The following is a 12325-nucleotide window of genomic DNA, read 5'->3' on the forward strand; positions in this document are numbered from 1 at the left end:
GGCCAACAAGCACATGAGAAAACACTCAATATCGCTAATTATCAGAGAAATGCAAATCAAAACTACAATGAGGTATTACCTCACACCAATTAGAATGGCCATCATTCAAAAGTCGACAAATGATAAAAATGCTGGAGAGGATGTGGAGAAAAGGAAACCCTTCTACACTGTTGGTGGGAATTTAGTTTGGTGCAACCACTATGGAAAACTGTATGGAGATCCCTCAAAAGACTAAACAGAGTTACCATATGATCCAGCAATCCTACTCCTGGGCATATATCCAGAAGGAACTCTAATTCAAAAAGACACATGCACCCCAATGTTCATAGCAGCATTATTTACAATAGCCAGGACATAGAAACAATCTAAATGTCCAAAAACAGATGACTGGATAAAGCAGTTGTGGTATATTTATACAATGGAATACTACTCAGCCATAAAAAAGAATGAAATAATGCCATTTGCAGCACCATGGATGGACCTGGAGATCATCATTCTAAGTGAAGTAAGCCAGTAAGAGAAAGAAAAATACCATATGATACCACTCATATGTGGAATCGGGAAAGAAAGAAAGGAAAAAAAAAGACAAATGAACTTATCTACAAAACAGAAACAGACTCACAAAGACAGAAAACAAACTTATGGTTACCGGGGGGAAAGAGGGTAGGAAGGGATAAATTGGTAGCTCAAGATTTACAGATACTAACTACTATATATAAAATAGATGAACAAAAAGTTTCTTCTGTACAGCACAAAGAATTATATTCGTATCTTGTAGAAACTTATAATGAAAAAGAATATAAACCAAAAAACAATCCATTCAATTATGTTCATTAGTTAGTATATTCTAGTTTTTTAAGGATGATCTTTTAAATTATACCTCATCTCATTTCCAAAAGGGTTTGAAATGACTGACAAAATACTTGGAGCAGACTAAACCAAACAGGTGAAGAAAAATAAAGTTAAGAAAGAACTTACAAACTCTCACTGTATGTATACGCACATATACACATATGTATTAGTCAAAGAACTTTGTTTCAGATACTGAGAACAAAAAGAAGTTTCTTTAATTTCTCAGGAAGGGCATATTGCTGATATGGTAGACACTGTTTTAAATTGTACATTAGGAGTTCCTTTTAAGTGAATTAAGTGCATCACAGTTATGTGGCTGGGAGAAAAGAAGGCAGATTAAAAGTCAAGGAACCAAGACCTGTAACAGGATTATCATGACCATGATCAGTAACACAGGGAACGCCTTTTTAAAATGCACAAATACAAAGACAGAGAAAAATAAATGTAGATTTAGACAGATTTTGCCCTCATGTTATATTACCTTTATTCAGGTGCCTTCAAAAAAAAAGTGAAAATATTAAAATTACACTTTTTAATTTCTACATATAAAACCTATCAAGAAAACAAACATTAACAAAATAAGCTCCTATTAGCAAAATGTATTGGCTATATTGTATTCAACACAGCACTTACCTTCACTGACAGCATGGGGCTTCACAATGCAACAAGTACAGTTAGTAAATTTAGCAGTGTTTGCTGGCCCACAAACTCCACTTGAAGGAAAAAATAACTCCATTTCCTAAAGACAGAGAGAAATGACTTCAGCACATGTAATCTCTTCTCTTGAGCTCCTAGGATATCTATGTAAGAGAAGAAGAACTAGGCAATTATTTTTTAAAGTTTCATAACATAAATCTTTCAAGCCTTCTAAAAATGACTTTTTTACAAAGACTAACTGATTAATTGAACCTTATTTTAAGTCTTAAGATCAAAAGAACATATAGAGTAGTATTAAAACAATACAATAAAATGCATCATTCTGTCCCAAGATTAAAACTGAGAAACACTGTAAATCAACTACACTTCAATAAATGTTTTAAAAAAAACTGAGAATGTCTTAATATATTTGAATATCAGAAGTAATCAATATAAAGTTCTCATTTTCCCCAAAGCATTTATTTATGAGACACAAGTCCAATTTTAAACTTGTCAATTAAAATTCAATTAAAAACTAGGGAATCTTTACAAAGCAGTTTAGCAGTCAAGAATCAGAGCTTCAGTTAGATAAAACTAACTAACTTACTACATATAGTTCTAGTATAAAGTCAAATCCCATGAACTTGTTTTATAACCAGATTCAGGTTGTGCTGCTATTTGCTTTGCACATCGTTCGTTAAAATGACAACCCAGCACCATGAACTCGCAACAAAGATGGCCACACTAATCAGTTAATTATTTAGACAGATGCTTTTCTGCCTGTAAACTTTTATTACATTATTTCTAGTAATCTCTGTAAATCCCTCTGTCTCAAAGAACCCCACCAGTGTGTCAAGGGTCACTTCATGTACCACCTCCTCTATGAGAACTTTTCTGATGCCCTTATAATCAGTACCCTGTACTCCCTCCAAAGTTGTGGTTATTTTGGCAATTGCCCTCCATGAATTATAAATTTGAAGAACTAACTTGCATAGCCTTATAGGTCCTTTAGCATCTAGAACAAATAACTCAAATATTCATTTTCCATTGAATTTAAAAGTTGAAAGATTGCAAGATGTGTTAATGCACCATACTGCTGTGCATTTTAAAAAACCTATTGGCTGAGTAATATCTCATTGTAATATGTACACCGCATCTTCTTTATCCAGTCATCTGTATTTAAGGCAAAGCATATAAAGATTTTTACTTAAATGTAACTTCTTAGTGAAAGTAATTCTTTGCTACACCTTTGCTTTCTCTTTCTCCCTGTGCAGGTTGTCATCTCTGTCCCACTTATTAATCCAAGCTCGTATTTGCAAGAGCACTGTTACTAGGTCATTGTCATATGGCAATTAACAGAGACTTCAAACGAATATAAAGTCACACCAAAAAAAGTCATATTCCTTTATTCCTTTGTGATTTGAGCTGCTTTAAACATTTTGTATAAAGCTTTTCTCCTTCCAAGGTTCCCTGCTATTGCTCTCAGCCTTTTATATGTCCCTAAATGACCTAGCAAGGAAGGATAAAGACATAACTTTCCCAAGAATTCAGACTCAATTTCATAAACTTTTAAATATATAGTTTTTTATACTGTATTTTTATCTAAAATTGTTGTGTATATAGTTGCCGTTTCTTAAGTTTCACCCTGATGAGACCCCATGCCCTATGATGATCTCACTAAAATATTTGACTAATTTACATTCATATCTTTAATTATCAAAATAAAGGTATAACCAATGGTTGCCAGTTAAAAGTTCCTTTAATACTTTTACGAAGTAATTTTAAATAACCACCACTCTTATAAATGCCCCAGATTAAAACACTTAAAGTACTGAACTCTCTCTGCATACTTTTAATATCAAATATGAAATCTGTTCTCAGAAAATAATCCAAAACATTAATGAAATATGAAGTCACATGATCAATGCACCCTTATTTACAAAAGTGAAAAAAATTAGAACCTAACAAAATATCCCAAGGTAAGGAAATAATAAAACATGATTTAGTTCAGTCATGCAAGAGAACATTCTACGGCCATTAAAATTTACTCTTATGACAATGATGTGGCAACATATAAAATGTTACGATATAATATTAAGAAAAGAATAATCAAGTTAAATTAAAACCATATAAAATGATGTTTACTATGTGAATTATATAACTGATCGAAAGAGAATCACTCAGAAGGAATATGCCACATGTAGGTAAACTATAAACATCGTTGGCAGGATTACTGATGACAAATTTTCTCTAGTTTCCAAATTATCTGAAAAGTGTCTCCATTACTTTCCTATCCTAAAAGACTGTAACATTTAGAACAAGGTAGGCCACTACTTTCAGCATATGCAGTGGAGAGTAGTGGAGTTAGAATTTCCTGGGCTTGTGTCCTTGTGCAGCCAAACTACTTAAATTCTCTGAGCCTCTACTTCTGCAACAGCAAACTGGGATGATATAAGCCAATGCACAGCATATTGTGAGAATTAAATGAGACACTAGCATGCTTGGAACTATGCCTGGCACACAGTGAGCAGTCAATAAACACTAGGTTTGTTGTCATTTTCAACTCTGAAACTTTTTCAACACCTGTGATCTAGATCCTCAAGGTATAAAGATAAATTACACATCCTCAGAGAATTTAGCCTACTAGTTAGATAAATATAAAAAAAAATACTTTTAAAACCTGGTAAGTAATAGAAGTATGAGGTAGGCATTAAGTAAGCATCTACCTCACATAGAATCAAGAAATTGGTAATAGTTGAGCAGAATTGTTATTTTTTTCCTAAGTTTTGTTAAGGCATAATTAACATACATTAAACTACACATATATAAAGGATGAAATTTAGTAAGTTTTGATGTAAGTTTACCCCTGTGAAAACATTGCCAAAAATCAAGATATAAATACGTCCGTCAGCCCTCCTTTCTTTTGGCAATCCCTTTCTTCCGTCTCTCCCTGCCTCCCTTACCATCAACCATTACTGTTACTTCCCTTAGCATTAATAAGTTGCTCCTGTAGCCATTAATCTGCTTTCCATTATTATATATTAGTTCAGTTTTCAACAATTTATATAAATAGAATCATATAGTATGTGCTGTTTCATCTAACTTTCCACTCAGCAAAATTATTTTGAGATTCATCTACTGTCCTATATATCAATACTTCATTCCTTTTTTATTGCCAAATAGTATTCCATGTGTTGACATCATTGTTTGTTTAACCAGTCACCTGTTGGACACTTAGGAGTGAAACAGCTGGTTCAGAGTAGGTATATGTTTAAAATTTTAAGAAACTGCCAAACTTTTCTCCAAAGTGTGTGTACCCTTTTAAGTTCTCACAACAGAATATGACAGTTCTAGCTCCACTTCACCCTTGCCCCTTGGTATCATCAGTCTTTAAAATTTTAGCCATTCTAAAAGGTGTGTAGTGATATCTCATTGTGGTTTTAATTAGCAGTTCCCTAATGTCTAATGATGCTGTGTATTTTAAATGCTTATTTACCATTCATGTATCTTCCTTTGGTAAGTGCTTATTCTATTCTTTTGCCCACTTTTTAACTGGATGTTTATTTTCATAATAAGAGTAAGATAAGCATAAAGAAAGAAAAATACACCAATAGAACATAAGGAAGAATTCAGAAATATACATATACAGTCAGTAAACTTTTGACAAAGGTGCAGAAGCAATTAAGTGGAGAAAGCATAGTGTTTAACAAAAGGTGTGGAACAACCAGATACTTAATTTTGATCATACTTCACCCCATACATAAAAACTCACAATGGATCATAGAGCTAAATATAAAATCTAAAATTATAAAATTTCTAAGAAAACAAAGAGGAAGTCTTTGTGACCTTGGGCGAGGTAACAGCATCTTAGATACAACACCAAAAGTACAATACATGAAAGAACTGATAAACTGAACTTCGAAATTTAAAACTTCTGCTCATCCAAAGACACTGTTAAAGAAACTGAAAATGCAAACCACACACTAATATTTGCAAATCATATATCTGGATAAAGAACATGTACCAGGAATATGTAAAGAACATTGAGCAGAGTTTTAAAGGACAAATACAAATTACCAGAGCAAAGAGAGAGATGGTATATTCCAAGGCAGATGGGCAGGGCTGGCAAAAGCAACAGAGCAACACCACCACAGTATAGAGGGAGAAACAGGATGTAAGACGGGAGAAGAGGCTAAGGTACGCATCATTTTTGTAAAACATGTTAAGGAGCTTGAACATTATTCTGGGGTAATGGAGTACTGTGGAATATTTTTAGTAGAGCCAGGACATGGACCAATTAGAGGTTTTTAGATAGCTCACTCTGAAGCCTATGTGGAAGAGACATACTGAGAGAGAGAAGTATGGGGCTGAGCTGTTGCCGCAGCCCAGGTCAGAACCAGAACAGCAGTGGTAGGAATTAACAGGAAGGGGAGAACTCAAGGAAATGCTTAGAAGAGAAAAGATCTACAAAACTTTTTATTACTTGGATGTGGGGGATAAAGAAGGCAGAAGAATGAATACTAGTTGTCAAATTCTTTGCAAGTGATATACAGAGTACAAAAGGAGCAGTCTGATGAGTTACAATCAGTTCAGCCCGGGACATACTGTTTGAGTAGGAGTCTGAAATGCCAAGAAGAGTCCTAGATATAGAATTAAGAAGTTAATTGGTTTTTTCATATAAAATTTTCCAGCACAATTTATTGACTAATCAATATAATCACTGATATAATAACACCAAGTTCTCATTATATGTACGTCATTTCTCAAGCATTCTGGGCTGTTACACTGCCATACTTGTCTACTCCCATGCCGATGTTACACTGCTTTTCTACTAAAGTTTTATTTTAAAAGCCTTGCTATTGCATAAATAAGTCCCCATTTTATCACTACATCCTCTTCCTCTTCAAAATTGCCTTGGCCATTTTGGCTCTTTCCACACAAGAATTTTGCTAAATTTCATGAAAAACTTGGCTAGGATTTTGACTAGAATTGCACTGAACTTATAAATTAATTTGGAAAAAACTGATATCTTTATGACATAGTCTTCCCATCTGTGAGCATGGCATATATGTTCATTTATTTCTTATCACCTACAATAAAATTTATAGTTTTCCTCATAAATATTTCCCACATCTTTTATTAGCTTTATCCTAGATGTCTTTTCCATTGAATGGAAATCTCTTCTAAAAGTTTTCTAATTGGTTATTTCAAGAATACTATTTTTTTTAATATATTGACATTATATACAGTGCAACATATAGATTTTGGAGGCACCATGAAAACGGAAGATTAATAGATAACATCTATTAAGTACCACGTTCTAGGGACTATGCTAAGCCCCTAAGTGAAGTACCTATGATGTTAGGTGCAACTATTACCTCATTTTACAGGCCAGGAGCCTGAGAAACAGAGCAATAAAAGTAGTAGACCAGGGAATAAAGCCTGAACACCACCAATACTACCACAGGGAAAAAAGCTAGTTAATAAGACACAGCTCATGATCTACTAGATATAAAGAGAAAAGGACAGTGAGATAGCACAGATTTAAATAGTGTGGAGTATTTCAGAAATGACAAAGTGTTCAAACTTATTAAATGTTGCAGTAAAATACAGTAGACACAGTAAAATAAGAAATGAAAAATGCCCCTTGGATTTTGCTCTTAAGAGCACATTGGTTATCTCAGCCAATGTGATTTCAGTGGAATGAAAAGACGAAACCAAACTGTAGTGGCTAATCTCAATGAGCAGTCAAAGGCAACTGAAGAAGAGAAAACAATGAGTATGTCTAGGCTTTGGAGAATCTGGGCAAGAAGGAAAAAAGATAGTAACTAATAGGAATTCAAAGCCAAAGAGAGGTTATTTTTGGCTGCTTGTATACTGTTTTTCGTGGGGTTTTTTTTGTCAATACCTATGGCCCTTGCTTCTTCATGCATGTTGTACGTTCCACAGTATTTCTCCTTGGTAGCCAGTCAGCTAACAGGATGTCCACATTACTCATTCTTCCCAAGAAGCGTTTCAAGAATATGCATATTCTAAAGGGTTTATACAAGTAATGGGGTATTTCAGGGACAAATATCAGAAAGAGCTACAAATTTTAAGTTTGCAAAATGGAAACAAATATGTTTAAAGATACTTCTCTGAAGGAAGGACTATGCTAGCTAAAGTTGCAAAAGGTTCTCCGCTACAAAAAAAGTTGCAGGGGAAACATTCCATATTACTAGCAGCTAGGAATTTTTCTACCAAGCTTAGCACGTGCATTATGTATATGCATGCATAGAAACACACAAGTATATATACTTAAGGCAAGTCAAGTCTAGTTTTATCATGTTAACATACAAAAAACTTCCCCTGCATTTCTGAATCCACTTATTTTCAGCATCAATAGTACTATTGAAATAAATATACGACCTACATTATTATCCAATAAAGATATGGTATAGAGGGTCAAGATTCATGGTATTTCAACAAAGGCAAAGAATATTTGAAAGGTAAAGCATCTTGAGAAAAAACACCAAAATATGCTGACATTTTCCCATTTTATTTATATTATATCAAAGTTTAAAAAAAAAAAACTTTGAAAAAAATATTGGTTACGAATGGGAAGGAGACAGGGAATTTAATGACCGGTATCAGGAAAATCCATTCATCCAAGTATTTACTGAGCATTTATCATGTAGTAGGCAGGTTCTAATAATCAAAACAAAACAAATAAAAATACCTGCCTTCATGAACTCACTGGTGGAATCATCTAATGTATAAACATGGACAGAGCCTAAGTTATCTAAATTCTGAACAGTACACTTACGCTCAAATTCATTAAACAAACTGGTGGAAAAAAAGAACAGAGAAACGGATGGGGTGACACGGTGATGGGGAAAATAGGAGGAACATATCAGTGAACATGGTCAGTGACCTTCAATTCAGCCCCCAGTTATTTCCTTAATTATTTATGCCTTCATTTTTATATCTTAAAATACCTGATTGGTAGCATAAGAATTGAAAATACTACTACATTTATAGTAAATGTCTACTAGTAAGATCAAAGGTCAAAGACTATAATCACTCTTACAAGCACCTTTGACTCCCATAACCCTCCTAGCATACTTGCTTCACAAAACCACAGCTATGGCTAAAGCAACCCTTCACCTACTCTGCACCTACACCCATGCAGCTGAACATGGCAGGAGAACATTCACACTCATAATTCATGACCATGAATTTCAGGTGGGCCGTTCATTCAGCACAGCAATCATACCATATTTCCTAATCTCTTCCTTGTCCTAGTCTTTCAGATGCCTATTTCACACCTCTCTTTTTTAACCTTCCAATATCTTCTCCCCCATCCTCACTTGTAGCAGTTTTCGACCTTGCTTCCTATTGAGAAAACTGAGGCCATAAGAATCCTCATCTGCACCCTCAAACTCAGCCTTCCCATTTGTTGCTATAGACAACTAGCCCTGCACCACTGCACAGCCAGTCCAGGCTCTAATTTCCATTCCTTGTCACCTAATCAATGACATTGTTCCAGTAAGTTTACTTTTCTCTCATCAATTTTTCACACCTATAATTCTTCTCAGCTTAAAAAAATTTGACCCTGCTTATCCTCACAGCTACCATTTCCTTGCTCACCTTTGCAGCAAAAACTCCCTGAAAAGAATTGTCTGTATTCACTGTCTCCAATTCTTGTCCTCCAATTTTCTTTTAAATCCACTCCAAGCAGGGCTTTGCCTCCAACTCTCCATCAACATTCATCTTATCAAGTTCACCAATGATCTCCGCATTGCAAAATCTAATGTTCAGTTCCCAATACCCTTCTTACTTGATACACCCACCTCACTTGACACGACTGATCATTCTCTCCCCTTAGAATATTTCCTTCACTTGGCTGCAGGACACCATTGGCTCTGAATGTTTTCCTTCTCCATCACTCGACACTCCTTTACCTCCTTTACTGCTTTATCCTCTGTAACCCTTTACCAGGGCACAAAAGTTCCGTCTTTATTCTTTTCCCTTCTCTAGCTACACTCTCTCTCCTTGGTACTCTCACCCAGCCTCACAGCTTGAAATACTGTCTGTATGCTGATGCCCCCAACATTTAAGCCTTTAGTCCAGACCTTCCCCTGAACTCCAAACTCACATACTCAATTTTTTTCTCAATATATCTTCTTGGATAAACAAGCATACATCTTAAGTTTCCACGTCCAAAGTGTAATCTCTTATTTTCCATCCATACTGACTCCAGCCATAGCCTTCCTCATTTCAATTTATGTAAATTCTATCCTTCGAGTTGGTCAGGCCAGGAACTTTGGGGTAATCCTTGACATCTCTTTCTCATACTCTTATATTCAATCTGGAAGGAAATCTTGATCATTTGGCCCTCAATCATTAAAATATGTTTTTTAGACCAGTGATTTTTTTATTTATTTATGAATAGGAAATAATTTACATGGTTAAGAAATTTTAAAGGTAGACAATATGTAGTGAAAATCTTCCTCTGCACCCTTATTCTCTTGCCACTAGGACACCTCCAGCCTGCCCTGAGTAGAAACTAGTACACATGAGAACCTTGTAACACATTTCAACATCTTACTTTAATAAAAATATACATTCTTTACTTCTTTTTATACAATAGTAGCATAGCATACACACTATTTTGTACCTTGCTCATTTTACTTAACTACATGGATTTAAGATTTTATATCAGTATTGCCTCATAAAATCTATTTTAAACTACATCTATACACTCGACTCACTGCTACCACCCTGGTCCAAGCCATCGTTTCTCTGAATTATTGCAACATTCTCTCAACTGGGCTCCTTGTTGCTACACTTGCCCTGTACAGTCTATTCTCAATGCAGCAGCCAGAGCGATCTTTTTAGATGTCAAGTCAAGCATGTCATCCTCTGTTCAAATCCCTGCAATGGCTCTCCACTTTCCTCAGAGACAAAGACAGAAATCTTATACTACCATGGTCTTCAAACCATATGATATCTCCCTGATTACTTCTGTGACCTCATCAGCCCCTCCTCTGCTGTTAATTGAACAAGCCAGGCAGCAATATGCTATTCTAAAAATAGCAAGATGGCCAGTACACCTGAGAAACAGCGAGTAAGGGAGAGATTGGTTACAGAAAAAGATGTAGAAATTGATTGGAACTGGATCAGGTCAATTTTGGAGGCTACAATAAATATTAAGATTCTATTCTATAAGAGACAAAAATTCACTAAAGAGTTTGACAGCTGAATTGTCAATCTGATTTGTTTTAAAAAGATCACTTGGACATGGTTAATTTTACTTGGAAAAGGTAAAATGTTCATAAATTGGAAGAGAAGAAGAGAGGAAAGAATAATTTAGGAGGGTTTTACAATAGTCCAGACAAAATGTAACAGTGATTTAGATCATAATGATCAGACTCAAAGTCTAGCTTGAAAGGAGAATGGAAAGGATTTATTGATAAGAGTTGTAAGAAAAAAAAAAAAATCTGAGCCCTGAACAACAAGGTTTGAACTGCTCACTGATCCACTTACATGCAGATTTTTTTCAATAGTAAATACTCCGATATTGCATAACCTGCGGTTGGTTGAATACATGGATGCCAAGGAATCTTGGATGTGGAGGAAATGTGGCCATGGAGGGCCCACTATAAGTCACAGGCAGACTTCTGACTGCACAGTGGTTTAGAATCCCTAACACTCACGTTGTTCAAAGGTCAACTGTATCATAAAACTTTCTAGTATTATTCCACTGCAAACATAACCAGAATAAAAACCATCTTAAATTAGCTGAGAAACTTTTCACAATGCTAAGAATTAACTTGCACTTTGTTAATTCCACACCAGTATAAACCCAGTTGTAATACCTTATTTATACGGATTTCAAATAAGGAGTAATTGTAGAAAGGTTTTCATAAACACTAGCTATATATAGGAAGAGAAAAGGATGTTAAGCTTGAAAACAGAGCATCAAGTCTGAGTCAAAGAAAGAATATATCAAATGATGCCTTCTTTTTGAATATTCACTTTCCATAAACTGGTATTCTTACATGAATTTAATAATTCAAACTCTGATGGGCCTCAGTAATTTAAGTCTTTGGAACAAAATAGGACAAGCATTTTAATTGGAGAAAAGTTATTCTGACCGACCATGGCCAGGTTGCCAGTTCACAAAGGAGACATCATTGAAACACTGTTTAATCTTAGGCAAAAGGTCATAGGTTTTCTCTTCTACTAGGTCAGCTGTATAAATCGACCCTAGTCAGCAGTTACAAAAGGCTTTACTTTAACATTAAACATGTAACAAAACCAAAACAGAATTAAAATATTTTTAAAATACCTTACCCTGGCAGCACAAGCGAAAGAATCAGGGCCATGAGCTGCATTTTTTATGCCATCCGTTCCAAAGAGGGCTCTAATGCTTCCAGGAGCATCTGTACGTGCCAGTCCAGAGTTCGCAGGTCCAAGAAGTCTCTTCCACTCACATATAGCATCATCTCTTAAAATCTCCATGGCAATTACAGGGCCACTCGTAATAAACTGGATCAGCTCACTATGAAACAGGTAAAAGACTGATTTGCTACATTTTTCTATCAACTGAGATCTCTCTCTTAATAAGGATATACTACTAATTTAAGTATTTCAACATATACATGAATATTATGATCTCAGAACCATTGGCCATAGTGAGTTTTACATGGGCAAGGTAAAATTTTCATAAAATGAGTGTCTTGCATGACCTAAGTCACTACAAATCACTAACGTTGTAAAATCAATTACTGTTAGCAGAAAAATCAGTTTCATTGAATAAAGACTATTTCGTTCATTTAAAATGCATAATGAT

General features: G+C 35.0%; 1 protein-coding gene across 4 annotated transcripts in view; it reads right to left on the bottom strand.

Annotated features, from left to right (window-relative positions):
- Positions 1-12325, bottom strand: part of NME7 (NME/NM23 family member 7) — a 171904-nt gene that overhangs the window by 106394 nt on the left and 53185 nt on the right. For all 4 annotated transcript variants that reach the window (XM_010984472.3, XM_010984471.3, XM_010984474.3 and 1 more), the window contains exons 6-7: positions 11827-12034; positions 1486-1591 (exon numbers count right to left, since the gene is read on the bottom strand). In XM_010984472.3, the coding sequence (XP_010982774.1) occupies positions 1486-1591; positions 11827-12034 (314 nt within the window). The remainder of the gene's footprint in view (positions 1-1485; positions 1592-11826; positions 12035-12325) is intronic.

This window comes from Camelus dromedarius, chromosome 23 (assembly GCF_036321535.1).
Source record: "Camelus dromedarius isolate mCamDro1 chromosome 23, mCamDro1.pat, whole genome shotgun sequence".
Taxonomy (NCBI): Eukaryota; Metazoa; Chordata; class Mammalia; order Artiodactyla; family Camelidae; genus Camelus; species Camelus dromedarius.